Here is a 26,425-nt window from a genome sequence, read left to right as displayed (position 1 = left end):
TTTACCCTACAATTGTTTCCTTGTTTCAGATATTCCAATTGATAATTCTTGCAATAGGTCATTGTGATACATATAGTTGAACTTTCCTATCATGGCCCCACTTGCTCAATGTAACATGGAAGCCTGCTCATCATGTTACGTGCAGGAAGCTACCAAGCTTACGCCAGAGTAGAGAGAAGATATATGGGGAGAAATGTAGTGTCGTGGAACTACCAACATTTACAGAAGGACAATAGGTGACATGATTCAAGTTCACAATGTTGTGGATGGACTGGATGACCTTTCCTTTCCCCAGACTCTTTACCTTCATCAGCACCACTGGCCAAAGAAGACACTCCTTCAAGATAACCAAACCTGACCACTGGAGGATCGTTATGGGAGGAAACAAAATTCTCCCTAAGTGTAAATATACGTAACATTCAACCGGAGAGCATAGTTGTAGCACCCACAGTTTGTAAGGCAAGGCATGTGTAGGCTACCTTTGGTGAAAGGGCTTTTAAGTACATGTCCTAGGAGGTGTGGTCACTACAAGATTTCCCATTTCCCTCTATATTATAGTAGAAAAAAAAATAGATAAGACAAAGGTGGGGGGCAGCGATGCATAACAAACGGTACAAACAACAGATCTATTTGAATGAAGATTGAAAGCTGTGATTACTTTTTCACGGCCCCAGAGCTAATTTTAAAGGAGGCGAATATATGCATTACGCCGAAGCGTCAATCATTACTTTTTACGCATTATTGTTAGAAAGTATATATCTTATTATTATAATAGCTCATGCACCCTCATGGCTCACTTAAGCACTAAATTCTCCTTGAGGAAACATACAAGCATCAGCTTCCTCCTCCTCCTCCTCCTACTATGTCATCTCTTTCTTTTCCTCTAATTGGCACTGCGTTTTTCTTCAAGAGAGTATTAGTTTCTGTCTCCTCGTCTTCCTCCGTTTTCTCTTCTTCATCAGCTTTCTCAGATGTCTTTTTGTCCATTATCAGCATCTGCTTATCAACAACCTCGTCTTCAGTTTTGTTTTCCTTTTTCACGGCCTCCTCCTCCTCCTTCTTCCTCTCTTTTCCGTTTTCAGCAATTTCCTTCTTATCTTTTCCCTTTCCATCTGTCTCCTCCTCCTCCTTTCCCTTTTCAATTGTCTCCTCACCTTCCCCCCTTTCAACAACCTTCTTTTCCTTCTTCAGCAGTTCCCCTTCGGTCCCTCCTCGTCGGGGAGCCTCGGTGGTGTCCCCATCACGTCCCACCGTGACCTGCAAGACTTCAGGTTCCTCTTGTTGCTCCCCCTCGGCCATCTTGAATTTTGTTGCCTTGATATCTGGCGGCGGAGTATGAATAATAACAATAACAAGTAATAATAATAATAATAATAATAATAGAAATAATGGCCATTTTAGACAAGGTGAAAGAGCCCAGTCGGTATTTCGATCCGCTAACTCGGTGACCTCCGCTGCCTCGCCCACATGAGAAGAGAACAAGGGAAGAGGAGAGAGGAAACAAGTACTACAGGAAGAGAGAGAGAGAGAGAGAGAGAGAGAGAGAGAGAGAGAGAGAGAGAGAGAGAGAGAGAGAGAGAGATTTACATTTCTAGAGAGAAAGACTTCACAACACCCAAGACCCAACAGTACCAGCCACACTCACTGGGCGGGCATAGCTTCAGGTGGGCCAAGTGGAGCGTCCAGGTGCAGAGTGCCGCCATGCCCGTTAGCAGGTAGAGCCTCTGGCTGCCCACTAACTCGTACACGATACCGCCCACGAAGCTGGCCCCCGCGTAACCTGAGAGAGACAAGAAGAAACATGCTTGAACCTTCGGAGAGACAACAAAGCACACTCACCTCACCTCTCTCTCTCTCTCTCTCTAGGCCACTACATACCCAGAGTGCCATAGCATACTCCCACCACACTCTGGACGGTGGTGGAGAGGCCACGAGGAGCTAAGGCGGCGGCATGGATGACGATGGCGGTGTAGCCGAGGCCGAAGCACGGACCGTTGATGACCTCGACGACCACGGTGCACCACAAGACGCCGAAGTAGCTGGCGGCGGACAAGCTGAGCAGGCGTATGGAATACAGGAAGAGCACGGCGTTCATCACTCTCTCGGCGCTGAATCTTCTCACTAACGAGTCTGGGCAAGAAGATGGAGGTTGGGTGTGACTGGGTGGAGGTATGAGTACAGGAGGAGGAAGAGCACGTCGTTCATCGCTCTCTCCGGTCTGAATCTTCCTACCAATCAGTGTGGAAAAGGGAGATGGTGGATGGGTGGGTGGTGGTTGGGGTAAAGGAAGAGGCGAAAAAAGGGATGGAGGAGAATATTTTATAGGGGCCGTATTATAAAAATAATTGGCGCCCAAGAACACATATTTGACAAGGTTTTCGTAGGAGTTTTGGGCATTTACAGGGGTATTTTAATGACTCTGGTGGTAGTTTGACCATTCTTCAGTACCATGAGGCTACAAGAGCGCTCATTAGAACCCGACTGATCTCCTTTTCGGCATTTGGAAATACTAGTCGATGTGAAAGGTGGAAGGGTCCTTTCCTTATCTCCTGTTTAACATGGACTTCTCACACACTACCCTCTCCTTCCCTTCCGCCTAGTCTTTTCATTCTTTCTTAGTCACTTACTCAGATAGTCTCCCAACTTACCAACCCTATCCTTTCCTTCCTTCCTGTCTTCTTTACATAGCCGACTCCACACTCTACCCTCCCCTTCCCCCTTCCCATACTCTATCTTCAGTCAGCTGATCTCCAAACCCATCCACTGACTGCCCCTCCATAGCCTTCCACACTCTACCCTCCTCCTCCTCCCTTCCCATACCTTATCTTTCCTGCTTTGCTCTCCACGCAGCCTTCCACCTTCCCTCAGCCTTCCTCACCTCCCACAAACATGAAGGGGATGGCAGCGATGGCCTGAACCAGCAACGTGAAGCCTTGTGCTGCGTTGAGGTATTTACTCCCAGTGCCTCTCCCCTCTGCTATGTCCTCTTGCAGCCTGTGGAACGAAGGGAGATGCGTGATGGCAGTGGAGGAGGAGGTGGTGAAGGTGGAGGGAGCTGGTTGAAGGAGAGGAGAACGATGAAGAAAATAACAACATAAAGGTAAGAGGGAAGAGTAATAGGTGTGAGCGAGTGTGAAAGAAGAGGCTAAAGAGAACTGTGTGACAAGGAGGAATGGATAAGTGAATAAGGAGGAAGAGGAGGAGGAGGAGGAGGAGGAGGAGGAAGAAGAAAAAGAGGAGAGGAATAATATGAATTCAATTACTTATTACAGTCCCAATTAACTACTATTACAACAACGACAACGACAACTACTACTACTACTACTACAACTACTACCTCAAGAATCACTACTACCACAATACAATAAATTCCCTTTCTTCATCACTGTCCCTGTATAAATTCCTCTCCCTCCTACAGCTATTATTAACCATCACTATTAAAATTCCACCACCCCCTCACCCCTACCCCCTCCACCACTACTTGCACGAAGAGGAAGCCAGTATCAAGACCATCGAAGAAGCCTGTCAGGAGGGCGGTGACGAGGAAGACGGCGAAGTGTAGCCGGCGGAGGAGAGAACTGAGATTGGTCCACACGCCCTTCCGCTGTAGCTCCAGCTTGGGCACCTATACGGGAGGAGGAGGAGGAGGAAGGGGAGAATAGTCGAGGAATGAAGGAAAGTCGAGGAAGGAAGGAAAGGCAGGACGTGAAGAAAAAGGAGAAGGAGATGGAAAAGAAAAAGAAAAAGAAGGAGGAGGAGGAGGAGGAGGAGGAGGAGAAGAAGAAGAAGGAAAAAGAGAAGAAGAAGAAGAGAGAGAGAGAGAGAGAGAGAGAGAGAGAGAGAGAGAGAGAGAGAGAGAGAGAGAGAGCATATGCAATGAAGTAGTATTGGCATTATGGGGGTAGGGGGAGAAAACAAAGAAGAAAGAAAAAAAGAGAAAGAATGAATAAACTAATTAAAATAAACACAATTAAAAAAAAAAAAAAAGCTGGACTGAAAAATAAAACACACAAACAAATGAACGAAACCAAACAAAACAACAACAATACCAAATCTAAACAACAGCAAGCTAACCTAACCTAACCTAACCCAAGATCTACCTTCAGACACGCGGCAGAGAGAAGGAAGTCGAGGGTCCCACAGGCGGTCATGAGGAGGAAGGCCGCCCTGTAGTCCCTGACGGTGCATTCCCCGGAGCGCCAGTCCACCAGCACGCCGCTCAGGGCACCCAGCATTCCATAGCTCAGCACGCCCCACACCCGCTGCCGCCCGTAATCCCCGCCCTCGCCTTGGGAAAAAGGAACGAGGTGGGGATTAACCCGGTAGCTGCAGGGATCATGTTTCTTAAAGGCCCCTCAAAGCGAGAAAAATGAGAAAAAATCATCACTCACACAAACCATTTCATAATATATATCAACGCATTTGTGATCAGTCTATGCATCATCTATTTTGGGGGGTTTATATCATGGCAAAAATGTGGCCCGTCGCTGGTAGGTACACGGTAAAGCCACAAATTTGGCCCGTCGCTGCTACCGGGTTAAAAGGTACAGAAGGAAGAAGCGGTGAGGGGATGAAGGAAAGGGAAAGAAGGTACCAAGGACAAATAAGGGGTGAATGGAATAAAGGAAGAGAAGATAAGGAAAAAGGGAGAATGGAAGGAAGGAAAGAGAGGAATGAGAGGCAGAAAGGGAGGAAGAAGAGGGGAAGAAGGAACAAGGCGGGGACTGAGGGCTGCAGAAGGAGGAATAGATGAAGGATTGAGAGAAAGGGAAAGAGGGTGAGAGGAAGGAAGAAAGGAAGGAGGAACGAGGTGGGGATAAGGCTTACAGAGGGAAGAAAGGGTGAGGGGATGGGAGAGAAAGAGAGTGAAAGGAAGGCGAATGAGTGAGAGGTTAAAAGGAAGAGAAGATAAGGAGAGAGCTATAAGAGGCATGGAAAGAATGAGAGGCAGAAAGGGATGAAAGAAAATGGGAAAGAGAAGAGTTGGAGAAAGAAAAAAGGGAGAAATTAGACAGAGGAACGAAGAGGGGGAAGACGTAGAGAGGAAAATAAAGTGGACATGAGAACATTAGGAATCTGCAAGAGGCAAGTCGGCATACGCAAGGAAGGAAAGAAGAGAGGGAGGAAGAGGGAAGGCGTCTCTCACCTATAGAGTCGCAGCAGATAGCGTCGGAGATGGACTCGACGGTGGTGGCGGTGATGTAGGAGGCGAGGAGGCAGAGCACATACACCCAGAAACCACCCTCCTTCAGGATAGCAGGCTCGCAGCTCCCCTCCTGCGCAGCCCCGTCAGCATCCAACGTCCCCAGTTCGCCCCCCAGGCACCTCACGCTTGGGGAGGAAGGACGGGGGGGGAGGAAGGTGGGAAGGAAGTAAGAGAAATCGAAAATAAGGGAGTAGGAAGAGAGAGGGAGGAGGGAAGGAAAGCAGGGAGATCGAAGGGAGGTAGGGAGGAGGAAGGAAAGAAGTAAGGGAAGAAGAAAGGACGGGAGGGATGAAGGAAAGAATGGAAGAAGAGAGATCGAAGGGAAGGAGAGAGGAGGAAGGAAGGAAGCAAGGGAAAAAAGGAGGAAGCACAGGAGGGATGAAGGTATGAAGGAAGGAAGCGATCGAAGGGAGGAAGGGAAGGAGGAGGAAGGAAGGAAGGAATCGAGGGAAGAAAGAAGAAAGAACGTGAGGGATAAAGGTAGGAAGGAAGGAAGGAAGAGCGATCGAAGAGAGGGAGGGAAGAGGGAGAAACGAGGCAAGGGAAGAAATAAGGAAGAAGGGGAGGATGAGGACAGGAAGGAAGGAAAGAAGAGATCGACAGGAGGGAGGAGAGAAGGAAGGTAAGAAAGAAGGAAGGAAAAGGGTGTTAGTTTGTTTTTTGAGAGGGTACATTTGGGTCTCTCTCTCTCTCTCTCTCTCTCTCTCTCACCTCACGTTGTATACATTAGTGAAGCGCCATTCGGATGAGCCCTCGACCACGTAAACCAAAGTCTCATTAGAATCGAGGCCCCACCATCTCCTTACGGCCATCACTTGCTCCCTCACTTCATCATGCAAGACTGTACCTTTATGATCCCCTGTGTGGCTGTTCTGATCCTCTTCAAACTTGTTTTCGAATTCTCCAAGTTTGTTTTCGCCTTCAAGCTCATTTCCGCCTTCTCCAAGCCTAGTTTCTCCTCCAAAGTTATTTTTAGAGTATCCAAGCTTGTTTTTCTCTTCTTCATACTTTTCGCTTTTGCTAGACCCACTGTTACCTTCTTCATGGCTATTTTCGCCTTCCTCGAACTCTTTGTGACGACCTTCTTCGAAGAGTCTTAGGGAAAATCTGAGCTCGGTGTCGGGGGTGCCTGAAAGGGACTCCTCCTCCTCTTCTTGGGTACTGCTGAGAGGAAAGGCGAAGCAGTCCCAGGCCGAGGTGACCACACACTCGTCTGAGGAGAGATGAAAGGTGGCCTTGGTAACAGTGAAGATGATGAAAAAGGTGATGATGATGATAATGATGGGGACCATAATATACTATGAGAACCGTGCTAATAATGTAGAGAAGAATGTAGACTACGATCTTCACATTTTAACAGCATCACTTCATTATCTTTCATTTTTTTTACAGGAAAGGAATCAACTCTAGGGGGGAAAAGAAGAAACAAAAAAGCCCGCTAGCAAAACTTATTTCTACTATTACTACTACTGCTACTACTACAACAACCACTACTACTACTACCACTACTACTTCTACTAACAACAACAACACCAACAACAACAATACCAAAACATCTATAAATCTCAATCAGTCAGACAGTCCATGTTTACCTACCTTGGCGATAACGCTGGTGATGGTGGTTTGGGGGGACGACGAGGAGTGGCGTGTTCAGGCCGTGGGGAGGCGGGAGGAGGCTGCCGGAGAGACGGGGCGGGGGCTGCAGGGGCGGGAGGTAGCCGAGGGGGTTGTAGGACGCGATCATGAGGCAGATGAGGACCAGGAAGATGGCCTGGTGTGGGGGGAGAGGGGAGAGTGGTGAGGGGGAGGGAGGGGGAGAATGGTGAGGGGGGAGGAGGGAGAATGGTGAGGGAAGGAGAGGGTAGAGTGATGAGGGAGAGGGAGAGGGAGGGGAGAATGGGAAGGAGAAGGAGGGGTGGTGAGGTAAAGCAGGGGCAAGGGAGAGTGGAAAGGGGAGGAAGGGGAGGTGTGGGAGAGTGTGGGAGAGGAGAGTGGTAAAGGGGAGGGAAAGTGGTAGAGGGGAGGGAGGGGTGGTGAGGGAGAATGGGGGGGAGTGGAGAGTGGTGAAGGAGAGGGAGGGATGGGGAAGGAGAGCAGGAGAGGGAAGAGGGAAGAGAGGGAGGGTGGGGGGAGGGGAGAGTGGTGAAGGAGAGGGAGGGATGGGAAAGGAGAGTGGGAGAGGGAAGAGGGAAGAGAGGGAGGGTTGGGGGAAGGGAGAGTGGTAAAGCATGCAGAAGGAGGGGGAGAGGAGAGGGAGGGATGGTGAGGGAGAGCGGGAGAGGGGAGTGATGGAGGAGTAGGGGATAAAAGGGTGGAAGAGGGATAATGGTGAAGGAAAATAGACTACTACTACTACTACTACTACTACTATAAAGGTCATTACCGTTACTACCACCTCCAGCACCACATCTTCAACGACAACAGAAACAACAGCTATCGTTACCCCCAACCATCACCATCACCCGGCAACTACTCACTTTCCGTCTGGAGGGGAAGGTATCGACGAAGGCGGCGATGAGTGGGCGGGCGAGCACAGCGGCGGCGATGACCACTCCCGACACGACGCCCTGCACATTCAGTGGGACGCCCATCTGCCGCGCCACCACCATCACGAAGGGCGGGGCGGAGGCCATGACTGACGGGGAGGGGAAAGGAGGGGAGGAGAAGAGAAGAGAGTTAACGAGTGTCTAGGTGTGTGAGGAACGAGGTTTAACGAGATTATTGGTGTGTGAGGGGAAAGAGTTTCTTGATATATTTGGTGAGATTAGGATTGAGGCGAAGGGAGGCGGGGGAAAGAAGGAAATGATTAGCGAGTCTCTTGGTGTGTAAAGGGAACGTGAGCCGAGGCGAGAGACGTGTAATAATCGAACTTATATAAACCTCATAAGCAACTAAACAAAAAACAACAACAACAAAATAATACAACTCGTTTGAAATTCACGCACTTACCCTCAACTTCTTCATCTCGTCAAACACCCCATATGCATTATACAAGGAACCTAGTAACTTGTCGCTACCTTGCTAAACAATCCATCAACTTCATCAACTTCATAGCCAAAGGTGTAAGAGAAAGACTCACATCCCCAGTAGAGGAAAAAATGGCCCTTGACGGGGAGTAGGCTTCTGTTGATCTCCATGACGGTTCTAGACGACGACGAAGAGCAGGTGCAGAAGAAGGAGGAGGGAGTGGAAGAGGCGGAGGAGGTGCTGGAGACTGTAACGATGCTGCTGCTGAAACGAGAAGGGAAAATGGTTACCAGTGTGTGTATGTGTGTGTGTGTGTGTATGTGTAATCTTCTAAATTTTCTTGTATGGCTTTTCTTTGTAATGAGCTCTAAGGAGAAACAATAGCCGTCTCTTTTCTCGAACTTCCCTACCCTGGTATCCCCCCCTCCCCCCGTCACCATCAAAGTTAACAGCCTCTTCCTTTCTCAGTCCCTCAGTTCCCCATGATCCCGTCCCTCCCATTCCCCCCTCCTGCCAGTACATAAGTTCCAGGTCTTTTTCAGTACTTGTTCACTCTTCTTCATGCTGCCCCCCAAACTTTTGCCAGGCGAAAAAAAAGTACAAAAACTACTGCCAAACGTATTATATATTGTGCCGAATATATAATACTTTCTGCCGAATTCTATCAGACGTATAATAAATTCTGCCAGACGCATAATGAATTCTATCAGGTGTATAATGAATTCTATCAGGCGTATAATAAATCCTACCAGACTCATAATACGTCTGCCGGACACATAATAAGTTCTGCCTAACAACAAATGGTAGACGTTCAGTAATTTCTGCCGGACGTACGATAACGTCGGATGTATACAGTAACTACTGCTTGACTTTTAAAGAGACGGAACTGACGAGCACGAGTCCAGCACGTAATTAGACCGCAGGTTAATGACACACAATTAAAATAATCTCCCCTCGTCTCTACTCTTCCTCATCCCCTGCTGCACAATAAAATGATAAGAGGTCAAGTTTCGCTTATCTTAAACAGATGCTGATACCACAAGTTACTGAGTCACTGAACATTATAGTCTTCGTACACTAAACTAGTCCAGAAGCCCCCCCCCCCCCCTCTCCCTCATTCTCGCTACAAGGCAACATAGGGCCATATTCTTAAACATTTCGGCATCCAGGCACACATTTGACAAGGACTTCATAGGAGTTGTGGGCATTTACAGGGGCAGTTTTATGACCCTGGTGGTAGTCTGACCCTGCTTCTGTATCATGGACCTAAAATATACCACTCATTAAAACTCGACTGATCCCCTTTTTGACCTTTGGAAATGGTTGATGTGAGAGGCGGAGGCGTCTGATTTTGATTTGATTTGAAATGTTTATTGACATATTTACAGCCAAAAGGATGGGGCAGACACCTACTCCCACCCTACAATATTAGTCCTGAGAATATCGACAATAGACTCTTAACACTAACCTCCTTACATCCATCTAACCAACTCCTAAACCTATCAAAGAGGGGACGGGGCTTCTGGGTCAGTTTAATGTGCGGTAACTATATGTGCACTGAGCGTAAACGGGCGGTAGACGGCGCTAATGTAAAGAGATAATGTAAACGCTGGTACGTAGAAGACTGTGCTATGTAGAGGATAGAATGTGGGACCTGCGGCCTTGGTTTATATTGAGTGTTTTGCATGTGGGCGTGGTATTAGATGTATGCGGGCTTTTTTTCTACATTTTTTTATGCCCTTGATTACTTCCTTTCCTGTAAAAAAATAAAAAAATGCATTGATGATACCTTGCTTTTATTTGTGATTGCTGAGTGATGGAAAGTGGGGCAGCTGGGTTGCTCAGGTGGGAGGGTGGGTGGGTGGAGGTGATGAGAGTGGAGATGATTAGATTAGCATGTTGTCAAGGAACCATTAGAGCCTGTAGTGGTTACTCAGCTTATTATCAATCACCAACACCCTCCCTCACCTTCCCCAACACCATCAGCATCTTTTCATCACCATCATCTCCACCTTCACCCTCACCATCACCTCCTTTTCAATCTCCGCCATCACAACCACCTCCAATACCAATACCATCTCTTTCACCATCACCAGCTTCATTTATTACTGCACTCACTCCCCACCATCAACATCACCCCCACCCCTTATCTTCTCCACCCTATCACCATGCACTACGTACTTCTTTCCCCCTAATCACCATCATGCATCACCACTTTTCCCATCTTCACGTCCCGTCACCATCATTTCTTTCCCCACCCTCACCACATTAATTATCCCCATTTCTACCTTCATGGCCTTCATACTTCATCACCACCACCCCCTTCATACCTGACCAACGACATCATCATCATCATCATCATCTTCGTTCCTCATCACATCCCCCACTTCCTTCACTATCTTTTCCACTCCATCATTATCTTACGCCTCATACGGCTTAGTTTATCACCGCCCCCAGTCACCACAACACTTGTACCACAACTCGAGTCTCCACCCTCCCACCAATTTTTTCCTTCACCAGCGTTGTAGCACGAGAATGTAATAAGCTCCCAACATCAGTGGTCCATAGCAGTACGATTAATTCATTTAACAACAAGCTTGACCGCTACTTCCTTCAATTTCATATTTCCTAAAGTAGAAATGCAAAGTTTTGGTGGCAATTAATGTGATGTAATTTCACTTAGGTTCAAGGACAGGCCACCTAATCTGGACTATAGTGTCTGTGTGGTCTGGATATCTATGTAAATCTATGTAAAAAACGGTAGGACTCATCACCAACTATTTTTTTCATCACGAACTACAGAATTTCACAAAACACTATATATACAAACATAACTTCCACGACCAATGCTTCACCTGCCTCAAGCCTTCGCCATCTATTCCTTGTCACATCTCTGCCACCACCGTCCTCCTTCAGCTCCTCTCTCCCCCCCCCCCTCCCCCTTCTCCACCACCACCAATACCAACAACAACAGTGTTGTTGGTGGTGTTGATTTCAAGGGCACATCAGTTGGGGTAAACACTTTGGATTGATTGTGTGATATTAATGCTTTCGCTCTCTCTTAGATAAATAAATAGATAAACAAATCAATAGATAAATGAATATATAAGATCAACATTAAGATTTCCCCCTCCCTATATGCCCGTTGGTGGATTGGGGCAGGCGAATCGGTAAATAAACAAGTAAGCAATTAAACAGATAGCAAGTATAAATAACACAATAAAAAAAGGGATATGAATAAGTAAGTTAGCGAATGAATAACGAATGTATCGATGAATAACACATGCATATAGAAGGGAAATGATGAATGAATGAGACCAAAAAAAAAAAAAAAAAAAAAAAAAAAGGGGGATGGGAAAGACAATCTTGAATACATCTAAAAACACAAATGAGTACAATGACAAAAGGCAAGAGAAAGATAACAAAGAAATGCAGAGAGAACATGGGGAACGAGGAGGAGGAAGAGGAGGAGGAGGTGCGGGGGTGGGGGGGTGGGGAGGGGGCATGCAAATATAGACAGTGACTGCTAAGCAACACAACTCCCACAGTTTCCCTCCAACATACCTTTCACCCCCTCCATCCTTCACCCCTGCCTCTCCCACCTCACCCTTTCCTCCCACCCATGTCTCGACCCTTCAATATCCCATCCTATCCCGATTTTGATCACCCTTTCCTACCTCATCACCCTCACGCTTCAATCTACTAATCTCCCTTTTGCTCCATCTCTTCTGTACCCATCACCGAATAATGCTTTGGCTCTCCTATATGTCTCGTCTCTTCCACAGTGTACTCAATCTCACCAGTCCAACCTTATCTCATTCCAGGTGACAGCGCCAGTTAAGGGGTCATGTCACCGGTGGCGTACAACTGGGGGTAAGCGGGAAAGGGCATGGCCAATTTAACAATGTGTTCGATTTTTCTCTCCCAGCCACACCCACACCCACACCCACACTTACCTTTAAACCATATTATAACGAACACTTGCGATGTCGTCAATTGTGCACTTGGGTAGGAACCACCACTTCCATCACTTTACAGCTTCCTGTCATATCACTGCCACTACTACCATTACCATTGTTCGTCAGCATCTTATCGTTACTACCTCAATACCGCCAATGTGCACCACCACCACTCGTGAATCACGCTCACCGCACACTCGCCACACGCCACTGCGGTAGCGTGCAAATCTATAAGTACGTAAAATGAATTATAATATGAATTTATTTTGCAACGCATATGGAAAGAGTGAGGGCGTACAGTGGTTAGGCTTCTTTATATCACAGTGGAAATGATGTGCTTAGATACTTTGTTCATGTAGTTGGTAAGATGGAACAATAGCAAATGGGGATGCGCAGCGTTGGGGATGGGGCTTTGGGAATGGAGCAAACACCCTCCCTTCTCAACGTTCATCCGTAGACTGACTTGTCGATTGCGAGCCTCCCCATGCTCCAGCGCCAGCCAGTGCCTCCGTGCCAGTCCAATGTTGCCAGATGAATAATATTATCCTTAGATATTTGATAAAACTATATTTAATAAGTACAAACATAAAATAATAATAATAATAATAATAATAATAATAATAATAATAATAACAACAACAACAACAGCAACAAGAACAACAATAATAATAATGATAATAATGATAATAACAATAATAATAATAATAATAATAATAATAATAATAATAATAATAATAATAATAATAATATCAACAACAATAATAATGATAATAATAATAATAACAACAACAACAACAACAACAACAACAACAACAACAACAACAATAATAATAATAATAATAATAATAATATAAATACCAATAATAATAATAATAATAATAATAATAATAATACCAACAACGATAATAATAATAATAATAACAACAACAACAACAACAACAACAACAACAACAACAACAATAATAATAATAATAATAATAATAATAATAATAATAATAATAATAATAATAATAATAATAATAATACCAACAACGATAATAATAATAATAATAATAATAATAATAATAATAATAATAATAATAATAATAATAATAATAATAATAATAATAATAATCCTGCCTACGACTTGACCTCCTTCACGAGAAGAGTATCAAGACACTCTCTTTTGCTTCTTATTCTGTTTTCTTTCATCGAAGCAGCGCCTAGCGGGCTTTTGTTTGTTTGTTTGTTGCCCTTGAGCTGCCTCCTTTGCAGTAAAAAAGTTTCTGGGTTGCTGCTCAATTACTTAGGCTGTCCATTCGATTTTCAGTTCTACGCATCATATGAACTGGCCATGCCCATTCATTTTCTTAATCGTCATTAGAATATCTTCCACATGTGTTTGTTCTCTATCCTTTGATGCTTTCTTTTTGTTCCTTCATGTTGTGCTCACCATTTTTATCGAAATTCCTCCTTACGGATTCTTATCTTGCTCTCTAAATATTTTTGAGGCGCCAAGGTTTAAGCATACATGTTAGAAGAGAAAGGTGCACAATCAATGTATATATAGCTGCCAGTCCTAACATATGATTTAAACACTTGGCGTCTAACTTTTCATCCCATTCCTTTTTTTTCATCTCTGTTATGGGCAGGGTGGACACAAACTGTTGGCCTGCAGTATGAGGGAGGTTATGGGAGGGGGTGAGGCAAGCATTGGGAGTGAGGGGGAGGGGAGCGAAGGGGGGAAGGGCAAACAGGACAGGCAGGCAGTGTGAGGGAGTATGCAGGAAGATGAGAGGGACAAGCAGTGTGAGGGAATGCGTGCAAGGAAGGGAGGGGCAAGCTGAGTGAGGGAGTGGGTGAAAGGGAGATGGGCAAGCTTTGTATTGGGAGGAAGGGAAGATCAAAACTGTGAGGGAGGGAGTGGGAGGGGGAAGTGGGCACTGGGCCAGATGTGAGGGAGTGGGAGGGAGAGGTGGCGAAGGGGGCAAGAGTGGGGAAGTAATCGGAGGGAGTGAAAGTGATGGAGGGGCGAAGGGCAAGAGATGGCGCGTCGGAACAAGCAGGGCATCATGCTATGAGACGAAGAGGGCAAGAGTGGTCAAACAGTAAGAGGGAGTGGAAGGGAAGAAGGGGCGAAGGGGCAAGAAAGGAATAAAAAACGGGGCATGATGTGAGAGGGAGCGGGCAAGAAGGGGAAGAGGGGGAAGCATGGTAAGCAGTGGCAGGCCGTGAGAGGGAGGGGGGCAAGAAGGGGAAGAGGGGCAAGCATGGTAAGCAGTGGTAGGCCGTGAGAGGGAGGGGGGCAAGAAGTGGAAGAGAGGCAAGCATGGTAAGCAGTGGCAGGCCGTGAGAGGGAGGGGGAAGAAGGGAAGAGGCAAGCATGGTAAGTAGTGGCAGGCCGTGAGAGGGAGGGGGCAAGAAGGGAAGAGAGGGCAAGCATGGTAAGCAGTGGTAGGCCGTGAGAGGGGGGGGCAAGAAGGGGAAGAGAGGCAAGCATGGTAAGCAGTGGTAGGCCGTGAGAGGGAGGGGGGCAAGAAGGGGAAGAGAGGCAAGCATGGTAAGCAGTGGTAGGCCGTGAGAGGGAGGGGGCAAAGGGAAGAGAGGCAAGAATGGTAAGCAGTGGTAGGCCGTGAGAGGGAGAGGTGCAAGAAGGGGAAGAGAGGCAAGCATGGTAAGCAGTGGTAGGCCATGAGAGGAGGGAGGCAGGGGAAGAGAGGAAAGCATGGTAAGCAGTGGTAGGCCATGAGAGGGAGAGGGGCAAGAAGGGGAAGAGGGGCAAGCATGGTAAGCAGTGGTAGGCCGTGAGAGGGAGGGGGGCAAGAAGGGGAAGAGGGGCAAGCATGGTAAGCAGTGGTAGGCCGTGAGAGGGAGGGGGGCAAGAAGGGGAAGAGAGGCAAGCATGGTAAGCAGTGGTAGGCCGTGAGGGAGGGAGAGGGGCAAGAAGGGAAGAGGGCAAGCATGGTAAGCAGTGGTAGGCCGTGAGAGGGAGGGGGGGGGGAAGAGGGGCAAGCATGGTGGCAGTGGTAGGCCGTGAGAGGGAGAGGGGCAAGAAGGGGAAGAGAGGCAAGCATGGTAAGCAGTGGTAGGCCGTGAGAGGGAGGGGGCAAGAAGGGGAAGAGAGGCAAGCATGGTAAGCAGTGGTAGGCCGTGAGAGGGAGAGGGGCAAGAAGGGAAGGCAAGCATGGTAAGCAGTGGTAGGCCGTGAGAGGGAGGAGGGCAAGAGGGAAGAGGCAAGCATGGTAAGCAGTGGAAGGCCGTGAGAGGGAGGGGGCAAGAGGGGCAAGCATGGTGGCAGTGGTAGGCCGTGAGGAGGGAGGGGGCAAGAAGGGGAAGAGGCAAGCATGTAAGCAGTGGCAGGCCGTGAGAGGGAGGGGGGCAAGAAGGGGAAGAGAGGCAAGCATGGTAAGCAGTGGTAGGCCGTGAGAGGGAGGGGAAGAGGGGCAAGCATGGTAAGCAGTGGCAGGCCGTGAGAGGGAGGGGGGCAAGAAGGGGAAGAGTGGCAAGCATGGTAAGCAGTGGTAGGCCGTGAGAGGGAGAGGGCAAGAAGGGGACGAGGGGCAAGCATGGTAAGCAGTGGGAGGCCGTGAGAGGGAGGGGGGCAAGAAGGGGAAGAGAGGCAAGCATGGTAAGCAGTGGTAGGCCGTGAGAGGGAGAGGGGCAAGAAGGGGAAGAGAGGCAAGCATGGTAAGCAGTGGTAGGCCGTGAGAGGGAGGGGGGCAAGAAGGGGAAGAGGCAAGCATGGTAAGCAGTGGCAGGCCGTGAGGAGGGAGGGCAAGAAGGGAAGAGGGCAAGCATGGTAAGCAGTGGTAGGCCGTGAGAGGGAGGGGGCAAGAGGGAAGAGCAAGCATGGTAAGCAGTGGCAGGCCGTGAGAGGGAGGGGGGGAAGAAGAGGAAGAGAGGCAAGCATGGTAAGCAGTGGTAGGCCGTGAGAGGGAGAGGGGCAAGGGGAAGAGGGCAAGCATGGTGGCAGTGGCAGGCCGTGAGAGGAGGGGGCAAGAGGGAAGAGGCAAGCATGGTAAGCAGTGGCAGGCCTTGAGTGGGAGTGGGGCATGAAGGGGAAGAGGGGCAAGCATGGTAAGCAGTGGCAGGCCGTGAGAGGGAGGGGCAAGAGGGGAAGAGAGCAGTGGTAGGCCGTGAGAGGGAGGCAAGAAGGGGAAGAGAGCAAGCATGGCAGTGGTGAGGGAGGGGGGCAAGCCGGGGAAGAGAGGCCAGCATGGTAAGCAGTGGCAGGCCGTGAGCGGGAGGGGGGCAAGAAGGGGAAGAGTCGCAAGCATGGTAAGCAGTGGTAGGCCGTGAGGAGGGAGGGCAAGAAGGGAAGAGAGGCAAGCATGGTAAGCAGTGGTAGGCCGTGAGAGGGAGGGGGGGCAAGAGGAAGAGAGGCAAGCATGGTAAGCAGTGGTAGGCCGTGAGAGGAGGGGGCAAGAAGGGAAGAGAGGCAAGCATGGTAAGCAGTGGTAGGCCGTGAGAGGAGGGGGCAAGAAGGGAAGAGGGCAAGCATGGTAAGCAGTGGTAGGCCGTGAGAGGGAGGGGGCAAGAGGGGAAGAGGGGCAAGCATGGTAAGCAGTGGTAGGCCGTGAGAGGAGAGGGGCAAGAAGGGAAGAGGCAAGCAGTGGCAGGCCGTGAGAGGAGGGGGCAAGAAGGGAAGAGGGCAAGCATGGTAAACAGTGGCAGGCTGTGAGAGGAGGGGGGCAAGAAGGGAAGAGGGACAAGCATGGTGGCAGTGGCAGGCCGTGAGAGGGAAGGGGGGCAAGAGGGGCAAGCATGGTAAGCAGTGGCAGGCCGTGAGAGGGAGGGGGGCAAGAGGGGCAAGCATGGTAAGCAGTGGCAGGCCGTGAGAGGGAGGGGGGCAAGAGGGGCAAGCATGGTAAGCAGTGGCAGGCCGTGCGAGGGAGGGGGGCAAGAGGGGCAAGCATGGTAAGCAGTGGCAGGCCGTGAGAGGGAGGGGGGCAAAAGGGGCAAGCATGGTAAGCAGTGGCAGGCCGTGAGAGGGAGGGGGGCAAGCATGGTGAAAGGGAGGGGGCAAGGGGGGCAAGCATGGTGAGAGGGAGGGGGCAAAGGGAGCAAGCATGGCAAACAGTGGCAGGCCGGGGTGACAGAGTGATGCGGCAGGCGGAAGGCAAGGCAAGGCAGGGCAGCAGCAGCAGTGTACGGTGGTGCGTGGTGGCGGCAAGGTGTGGCGTGCCAAGGCGGAGCAGCCAAGTTAGTGCCCTAGCGTGTCGCTTCGAACCTATTAGTGTAGCAACTACCGCGTGTTGTTGTTTTGGAGGACAGCAAAAAAAGTGAAAGTTCATTGTTGACACGAGAAAGACAAAAAAATGTACTTAAGAGTTGACACGTGTTTAAAAAGTGTTAACGAGCCACTAAGATGTTGAATACGAATCGACATGTCTTTCTTATTTTTTCACTTGTTACATATGCTGTCAAAATATAAAGGCTGCCCCAAACCTTAACAAGACCTACTACCTCATCAGTAGCATAGTCAGCGAGCGGCGTATGAAGGGATCCACGAGGGGCGCCAAAACTGTCCGTGCCCATGCAGAATAATCTATTTCGTCAAATTCCATTGCATTTTCCTTTTCTCAGAATTTCCCGAGAAGACCAATTTTCTCTGGGGGGGCCCTGCCCCCTCCCATGTTCCCCTCCGAAGTTATCCCACTGCACATACCTCATGCCACTAATGGGCAACGTACAAAAAAAGCAGCTGACTCACCGAGCCCTGTGCCATGTGCCGCCAGCCGCCAGGGGCAGCCCAACTCACAGCGTGGGAAGTAAAATTTGGCGTGAGGAGGCTGGACGGCCATGTGCGGGGTTGTGGGGAATGTGTGTGTGTTGTAAGACTGAACTAGGTCAAGGGAGGCGACACGCCATGAGTTAAACAAACAAATATTGTCGTGTGATCCATACACGTGTATTGTCGTTGCTGTAGGTCGCGTGTTTGTCAACGTCAAGACTGTATACTCGTTGAGAGAAAAAAAAAATCAATAAAGAGCTTTGTCGGCCTTGCCGTATGCGGAGTGCCTAGGGATGAAACAGTGGGCAACCGTAAATAATTTGACAGGGTTCTGTAACTAGTAAAACCCGATTGCCGAAAATAACCTAAGAACTAAAATTCTAACCACCAAAACAGCATTCTCTCTCTCTCTCTCTCTCTCTCTCTCTCTCTCTCTCTCTCTCTCTCTCTCTCCATATCAGAGTAGTGAATAGTAACACTAAGTTTTCTAGTTCCGGTTCCGGCCGGAATTTGATATACTGGTTCCGGTGCATCCCTAGATAAGAAAAGTCGGGGATCAGGTTTAGAGCGATGCGGTCCTAATAAAAAAATATAAAAAACAGCAATGAGTTATGAACGTCTCCGAGGAGCCACAAGAAGTAAAGGCAACGTGAATGCGCTGAAAGGATTCTGTCCCGACTACTCTACGCTTGTGAGGTGAAGAAGTCTTTAAAGAGACTTGCAATATACTGTTACATCCCTTTGTACGAGAAATCGTAAAATGACCTTGATGCTCTTTAAGGTGTAGTACACATACACCTTCTCTGTACCATAATGCACGAGAATCACTATAGCAATGTCTATATATCAAACTGCGATATTAATGTTATCCATGTACTACAATTAGTACAAGGCTGGAGATGACCCACCAATTTTTATCCAAACTTCACAATGATCAGCCTTTTCTTCGAGAAAAGATAATAAAAAGCATTTAAAAGTGAAAGAGCAAAGAGCGTGGCCTTGGGGTGACATAACATACTTATCACCCAAATAATGAGTCTGGAGGTGAGGAAGGTTGGTCTCCCAGGAAAAAAGTGATGCCACTATTTATACATTAACAAGGCACAGGTGTTTTGGCACGCCTGAAGTCTCCGCCGAGTACTACCGCTGGGGCAAGCGTCCGTGGCTGTTGACGTTGCTGATCTCACATTGCAAGTATATACACAATGCTCCACGCTCTCGGGTTCTGCATTGGCAACGTACTAGGCTCTGAGCAGGGTTTTGAAGAGTGAATAAGCCATGCAATAGGTTAGTTGGTGAGTTTCCTTAAATGGTTATGACATTATTATACAGGCACGTTTACATAAACCCAACACCAAAATTCGATGTGGGTTTTTCGAAACTTCAATACTGATAAAAGACTCGACTCGCACAGCTTCGCCAGTCATATCTACCACTTCGGAAGAAGGTTCTTCTTGGGAATTATTCATAATCCATTGTTTTAATGGGTTTGGAATACTATAACCTATACTTATGTGTCCAGTTGTGTGCCGCTTATTAGGATCACTTGGATATCCTCTCGTTGGTAACTATTGTGTTTTGTTGCAATGTCAGCCTGTCTGTGGCTGTCTGTTTCTGCTTCAAGCTTGTATGAAAACGAGCTGAAGTTAACCAAATATTTCTTTGGAAGGAGACGCCTGTACTCTTACACAACCTACTCGTGATTAAATGTCTAGTGCTGGAGACGTTGCTACTTCGATAGAGAAATGACCTTCAGATAATCGTGGTGCTGTCCGGAGCGGCTTGAGTGTCTAATATTCATAAAGGTAACACTAATAAAGATATTGATGGCGGGGGCAATATTTGTTTTTTATCGACATAATATGTATTAGCTTCATTACCTAATTCATAAAGGAAAAACTGAAAGCAGGAGATATAAGTGTGTCGGCTACTTTAGCACACGAGTCTCAAAAGATGAACGCTTGACAAGATAAGGAAGCTAATCTCGATAAATTACTATATCAGAGACGCGGAGGGCTGGGGGACGGAGTGCCGAGTGATAACCAGTGAGTGCCGGCGGAGCGGACCAGCAGGAGCTCTCTTGTGGCGGGCTGGGTGAGACCGGGTGATTTTTCTTTGTGTGTGTGTATGTGATGAATTTAGCCTTCAACTAAGAAGCGGAGTCCTATGAAAGGATCATCTCACATTATCAGCGACTCATTACTTTCTTGATTTCCTATTAAGATTTAACATTTTATGGACCATAATCGGTAACCATATTCCCATAGGGCCTGCATGTAATAGTTTGCCGACTTCCAGTGTTACAGGGGTGAAGGGCTGCAGGGCGAGGAGGCGACATGCTGTACCTGGTAGTGGGCGTGGCGGCCCTGACCTGGCTGGTGCTGTGGTCCACAACGCCCCCGCCGAGGATTCTGGGCGTGTACAGCCGCCCGGGCTTCTGGTACTGGCTCAAGGTCATCGTGTTCTATATACTGGTCAAAGTCCGCCGATGGGTTAGTTTCGACAGGGCAACCTTTCTTTTCCAAATTAGTTGATAGGCATGTCATAATTTCGCCAGATAACACTAGCCTTGAGTTTATTATAACCTTCCAATAATAATTCAACATGGTTCATAATCGTCACATCCACGGCTGCTACTCGCCTGCTTGGTGAATTCAATGTTTGAGCTAAATTCTGCCTCGTGTCGATCCGGCAGAGTAACAAGACGGGCGGCTCTGGGGCCGACGTGGGCTACGGCGTCAAGTCTCGCGACCGCCCCGAGCTGATGGAGTGTGTGCAACCACTCTCTGACCACCCCAAGGTGAGACCCGATCGTGGCTGCGGCGACAAGTAAACGAACATTCACTGACGCGATCACAACCACCACCGTTGCCACCATCCGAACTGCTACCCTCACCACCCCTGCCACCATCACCAACACGTTACAACCGAACCATTGCTGCTACAATCGACACAAGAATTACAGTCATCACCACTGCTACCCTCACCACTACCACTGTTATCTTTAGGTAGCCTACAATTATTACAACCACCACCATCATTGTTCCGCCACTGTTATCCTCTACCCCTGCCAGTCACCATCACCATAGCCCCCGTTATAATAACAATAACAATCATCAGCACCACACCGCCTTTATATTTAGATCGTATATCTATCCGTTGCTTATCAACCAATGCATCAATCAGTTAGTCAATTTATCAGTGTACCTGCCTTATTTTCCACCTATTGATCCATTTGTATATATCAGTATTCATATGCCAATCCATGTTGTGTAAGTTATGTAATAAGTTCATCGAAGTATACACAGTTATAGCTAAGTCTCTCTCTCTCTCTCTCTCTCTCTCTCTCTCTCTCTCTCTCTCTCTCTCTCTCTCTCTCTCTCTCTCACACGCATACACACCAGGCCATCGACGCCGTGTATTTCAACGCCGCCAACGAGAACGGTTACTACCTAGTGGCGGCCACGGCGCGGCGCCCCAAGGGAGTCATCAACGGCCTTCTCTTCCTCAGGGTGAGTTAGTCATGGTGATGATGATGATGATAATAATAATAATAATAATAATAATAATAATAATAATGGCCATACCTATTCTTATTTCAGTAAAAATAATAATAATAATAATAATTATTATTATTATTATTATTATAATTAACAATAATAATAGCCATAACAATTAAATGATAATACTAATACTACATTTTGACATTTAAAATATTGAACTGAATATAATATGATAATAATAATAATAATAACTAATAAAATAGAAATACCACTACCTACTGCTATTTCTAGTTACTACTGTTATTACCACTACAGCTACTACCACTGCTAGTTGTTGTTGCTGCAATTCTTTTTCTTCATGAAATTCTCTGACTCAGAAATACTGTGGTGTAATTTTTTCATACAAGCAGCTAGCAATGCAAAAGGAGATAAAATTGTTGAAGATACACTTTTTTGCTAATTGCATACTGGGCGACATAAACTGTTGTAAGATGACCATGGTGAGCAAAATGAGAGGCAATAGGTTTTCCACTCACAGGGGTTACAAAAGAATAAGTGTTGCCCCTCCCATCTGGTGACACTGAGCAAGACTTGAGTACTCAGCCATCACAATGAGACACAACTCTCACCAAGAGCAAATGCATGCTACTGTACCACTCATGTGTACATATGCAGAAGTGGTCACATTATCTGTGGTGTGGTGTGTGGATGATGTGTCTTGTTTGGTGTTGTACAGGTTATGTATGTTACCCGCAGATCCCAAGCGTGGGGTTGCTTCAGCTGCCTAAGATGCCCGACACAATGATGTTTGGGAACGGGAGTCAGTTTGCCGCTGAGGGCCTGCGCATCACCCCAGTCAAGCCCATGGCTTCCTGGAAGATTCAGTACGAAGGTCCCATGAAGTATGTGGCTTGTTCTGGGACTCTGAACAGGATTTTGTCTTTCACTCATGTCATATTGCAGCCAATCAACAATATACAGTTGTAACAATGTACTTGCTATGAGCAGGCTCATTTTCTGGATCTGGATATATGATGCGCAGGGCACCCGTACAGGTGCATAACACGCATATTTGAAACGCATATTTTGCATGTACACAGGCTACTTCAAAGGCACAAGTAGTCTGCCCAGCCCACTGCTGGCACAATTCTGTTTGTACCTTACAGTTCCACCCTCTCCTTGTCACACCATCATAAATCCTCATTCAGTTGTCTATCAAGCTCCCTATGTTACTTATCCACTCTTTTATTCAAAACATGATATAGTTTATATGCTCAGTCATCTTCCCCAATCATCTGCCCATCTCAACTGCATACAAATTCTTTATGTACTTTCTCCTCATACTGATCACCAAGGAGACTATATGATTTGGTCATCATTATTGGCAGGATGAGGGGCAGCCCATTGGCTAGGTATCAGGTGGAGTTGGATGTTCAATGGACCAGCAACCAACCTTACTTCGACTTCGACACGGACATGGATGCGAGGGCCCTGGCGAGGAGCATTGCCAGGGAGCCATGGTCTCGCAAGTACTTCCAAGGTCTCAGAGAGTGAGTAATAGTTACCTGACTACATGTGTACTTCACAGAAGCATTAATAAAGCACACCTTATGAAATTAATTTAAATATTTTTAGAAGTTTGAAGATCGGGAAATACTGAGTGTTAAGTTCATTTTGATTTGATGGTTATAGCAAAATTGATTGAGATACATGTATATAGGGGTGATGCCTGTCTTGTGCCTGCAGGGCACACCAGAGCCACTATGAGCAGATGGGTCGCATAGAGGGCACGGTGGTGGTGGACGGCCACCCCTATGTTCTTCGACTTGATTCAATGAGGGACCACAGCTATGGTGAGATGCTTAATGGGTTGCTTACTCCCCCCTACTCCAGATTAGCAGTTATAACAATCACTGATTGAAAGTTTGGAGAATAAATAAGCTTGGGGATAGATCAAGCCTGATTTGACTATGCCTTCCATATCATGGTACAATCCTTATCATCAGGGTGTATCATTCCACTGCAGGATATACTAGGCCTCTCCCAAACATCTCCATTAGTTTCTGTCTTGTGCCCTGGCTTTCAGTATATGTGTAAATTGTTCATTAAAATACATTTGATTTCATCATATCATAATTATGAAGAATGGTTTTCCCTTGTTTGTTTATATCAGTCATTTCCCAATATATCACTCTTTTATTCATCTGTTGTCAATTGTCCTACAAATATGTACTGACTGTGGCCATGGGTTGCCAGAGGATTTATCCTCTTGGGGGTTCTATGTCCCTGTCCATGGCTAGCAGTCAGTATGCCATGGCTTAAGGTCACTTGGAGTCCTTATTTGACTCTTTTAGATCATTACATGAGGGCTTGATTTGTATCAGTTGTCATAAGTAGACATTTTGAATTAATGAATGTCAGGGTAATATCCCTAGAATGTTATACTACAGTACTTAATTACCTCCCTCAAAAAATTCTTGAGTTAACTGAGTAGTATAAAAAATATAAAATACATGCATTAATAATTTCTTAGTCTACAAGTTTCTCAATCCACACACCTGATACATGAAACAGCTACGGAGTCTGAGCATGTCTTACTAACCTACAGGCCACAAGCGAGAGTGGAAGCTGATGCACCGGTACGGCCTGCACATGTTTGCCACCAAAGATGGTCTACAGGGTAATGTGGGTATTATCTGCCAGCCCGCCACATGCACACAGTGAGTAGTCACGGTCTCTGAAATCCCTGGGAAAAGTTATGTGTGCACTGCAGATCATATATAAAAATTCTAAAGAAATGACACTGATACTCTCTGAAATCCCTGAATGGAGGTTATCCATGGAAGATAGTCACCATGACAATACATTTGAAGAAATGGTAAAAAATCAACAATGCAATAAATAAATCGTGAATGCCATAAGAATGATCAAGAAAACTACTTGAGTAAACTTTTGCACTTAATTCTGTTCGTGTTAGCAGTTACTGATCTTGAGAACAAATTTATTAAGGTTGTTAACTCATTGAAACTAACACACTTTATCACCACAGGCTGGAAATGGGCTACATATATGAGGACGGCAAAATGTTGCCTGTGAGCAGGGTCAACCTTCCCCTGTGGCAGCATGGGGAGAATGGGCACCCACCATCAGACTATGCCTTCTCCTTTGTGGCAGGTAAATCTTTGGGAGTTTACTGCACCAGTAGTTTTTAGTTCACTCATATTTAAACAGGTTATGAAATACCAACTAGCAACCTTGGAGTAAATACATCCATACCAATGTATATCTCCACCCACAAGGAAGAACTTGAAACATCAACTACTGTTTTTTTTTGGTGTATACAGTAATGAGTTTATTTCTCAATATTCAATTAGGTAGGATGCTCTTATATCAAGCTTTTTATGGGGATGGGGCTTAGAATATAACCCATTTTTACAATTGATATATGTAGGAAAAATGTGTTTCATTCCTCATGAAACCACATAGTAGAGTATACAGTGTACTAATAATGGTAGATCTTTCAGATCCTTTAGTGGTCATAAAGATCTGTACTTTGTGTATATTATCAGTCAATGTAGTGTCCTGTCAGTAGAATGTTAGTTGGATACTATTGTTATGCCACTGTGATATATTAGCTTTACTACAAATAGCAAAGTCTTATATATTGGTTACTTCTTTCTGACTTAAGTTTCCTCTGACCATTTTTTTAAATAAAGAATCATCTAAAGGTTATGATGAACAATATTTCAAAATTCTCTGCCCATTCTTAGGTGGGAAGCAGTACGTTGTGGAAGTGTCTGTCTTAGAGGCACCAGAGTTCTACATCGGCTGGGAGTGGGAGACGCGCGTGGTGGAGCGAATGGCCACTTTCAGGTATTGGTCTTGATCATTTGTTTCAGCTTGATGTTTTTTAGTAATTTCTACCTGTTGAAACTTGTACCTCATAGGTAGCAAACAAAATATTCCTAGTATGCCTTCTAACTTGTGAAGGCAACTGTATGAATCTTGTAATGCAGATCTGCACTCTATGGAATTAATTGTGTCATGCTGCTTTTTATCACAATATTCTAGTTGGTTTTGCCTTCAAACTCTATGGCAAATGAGTAAGCCATTTTAATACAATTAATATGACAATAATGTATTAGGTCCAGCATTCTGTGGTAAATAGTTTACATACAATGAAAACCCATAGCAGTTACAGATCAATAAACGTTTTGTTTCAGAATAAATGGCCGTAAAGGATGGGGCCTCGCTGAGTGGGAGTACCGCCACCATGGTGGTCGTCCTCGTGCATACAGTGTTGGTGACCCTGCCTGGACGAATGACCTTGTAAAAGGTTAGACATGCATGATGAATTATGTAACTGGGCATGAGTTGTTTGTAGATATCAGAGTATATCTAATACGTAACTGGATGATGAGTAACACATTTTGCCACTCAATCACCATGCACTACATACTAAAATGTAATAAAAATATGTTAAGACAATAAAAGTAAAACTAATACATGTCAATACCTCCATCTTGTTTTGCCTGCTGTTGTAATTGTTCTAACCCTTATGATTTTGTGACTGGGAAATAATATCCATTATTAATGGTTCCCTACACTCAGCTGTGGATAGGTGAATATCCTGCCATTCCCTGAGCCGGCCATATTGGTTCTGGCATGGTTACGAGAGCAAACTCTTCCACCAAGATACTGACATTATCAAGGTATAAACATGTGCCTTTATGAGTGACGCAGGAGAAATGTTTTATCCCGAGCCCTCAAGACATGAGGCAGGCCCTCTAGTGTCAAGCCACAGGGTACCCCGTGGTTCAAGTCTTTCCGAGGCCTTGAAGCACATTTAAGGCCATTACACAAAGAGCTACTTTTGGAAATGCAGTGACCTCTCAAATTGTGAAAAATGTCAGAAAATGCTGAGAAACATGAGGTGAGAAATTACATCCAGTAAATTACTGTCATGACTGGTTTATTTATATTTGATTTGGAAGTTCATATTGCAATTTACATAAATGTTTAAAAGATTTTAGGAAAGTTCATAGTACCATTTCATGTGATAGATAAAAATATACCA

The 26,425-nt window shown here is 46.4% G+C and overlaps 2 protein-coding genes across 11 annotated transcripts in view; one reads left to right on the top strand and one right to left on the bottom strand.

Moving 5' to 3' along the window:
- Positions 1–614: 614 nt before the first annotated feature.
- On the bottom strand, positions 615–12,602 carry LOC126995649 (uncharacterized). 6 transcript variants are annotated; one of them, XM_050855398.1, is made up of 13 exons: positions 12,479–12,582; positions 12,130–12,360; positions 8,286–8,437; positions 7,684–7,841; positions 6,803–6,977; positions 5,918–6,419; positions 5,147–5,331; positions 4,101–4,288; positions 3,486–3,625; positions 2,879–2,994; positions 1,879–2,130; positions 1,646–1,780; positions 615–1,322 (listed from the first exon to the last, which is right to left on the bottom strand). In XM_050855398.1, the coding sequence occupies exons 3-13, from the start codon at positions 8,341–8,343 to the stop codon at positions 835–837; spliced, it is 2,397 nt and encodes a 798-aa protein (XP_050711355.1). In that variant the 5' UTR covers positions 8,344–8,437; positions 12,130–12,360; positions 12,479–12,582; the 3' UTR covers positions 615–834. The 6 variants fall into 6 exon arrangements, 5 of the variants coding, with proteins under 5 accessions (XP_050711355.1, XP_050711353.1, XP_050711354.1 ...); XM_050855396.1 differs by having other exon boundaries at positions 12,130–12,601; XM_050855397.1 differs by having other exon boundaries at positions 8,286–8,434; positions 12,130–12,601.
- A 4,627-nt stretch (positions 12,603–17,229) lies between these two features.
- LOC126995648 (uncharacterized) overlaps positions 17,230–26,425 on the top strand; it is a 12,362-nt gene continuing 3,166 nt past the window's right edge. The window contains exons 1-12 of one of the 5 annotated variants that reach the window (XM_050855391.1): positions 17,245–17,313; positions 19,850–19,939; positions 20,144–20,337; positions 20,541–20,645; positions 21,250–21,357; positions 22,105–22,250; positions 22,737–22,898; positions 23,095–23,201; positions 23,957–24,068; positions 24,398–24,522; positions 25,119–25,221; positions 25,572–25,684. In XM_050855391.1, the coding sequence (XP_050711348.1) occupies positions 20,182–20,337; positions 20,541–20,645; positions 21,250–21,357; positions 22,105–22,250; positions 22,737–22,898; positions 23,095–23,201; positions 23,957–24,068; positions 24,398–24,522; positions 25,119–25,221; positions 25,572–25,684 (1,237 nt within the window). In that variant the 5' untranslated portion in view covers positions 17,245–17,313; positions 19,850–19,939; positions 20,144–20,181. The other 4 variants (XM_050855395.1, XM_050855392.1, XM_050855393.1 and 1 more) reach the window with 4 other exon arrangements.

This window comes from Eriocheir sinensis, chromosome 8 (genome assembly GCF_024679095.1).
Source record: "Eriocheir sinensis breed Jianghai 21 chromosome 8, ASM2467909v1, whole genome shotgun sequence".
Classification (NCBI taxonomy): domain Eukaryota; kingdom Metazoa; phylum Arthropoda; class Malacostraca; order Decapoda; family Varunidae; genus Eriocheir; species Eriocheir sinensis.
This window is presented reverse-complemented; position numbering and strand designations above follow the sequence as displayed.

Coding starts and splice junctions, on each gene's coding strand:
- LOC126995649 (XM_050855396.1), bottom strand. CDS start 8,343: ATGGAGATCAACAGAAGCCTACTCCCCGTCAAGGGCCATTTTTTCCTC. Junction 4,289..5,146: donor TATCTGCTGCGACTCTATAG/GTGAGAGACGCC, acceptor CTTTTTCCCAAG/GCGAGGGCGGGGATTACGGG. Junction 2,131..2,878: donor CCCCTTCATGTTTGTGGGAG/GTGAGGAAGGCT, acceptor CTTCTTGCCCAG/ACTCGTTAGTGAGAAGATTC.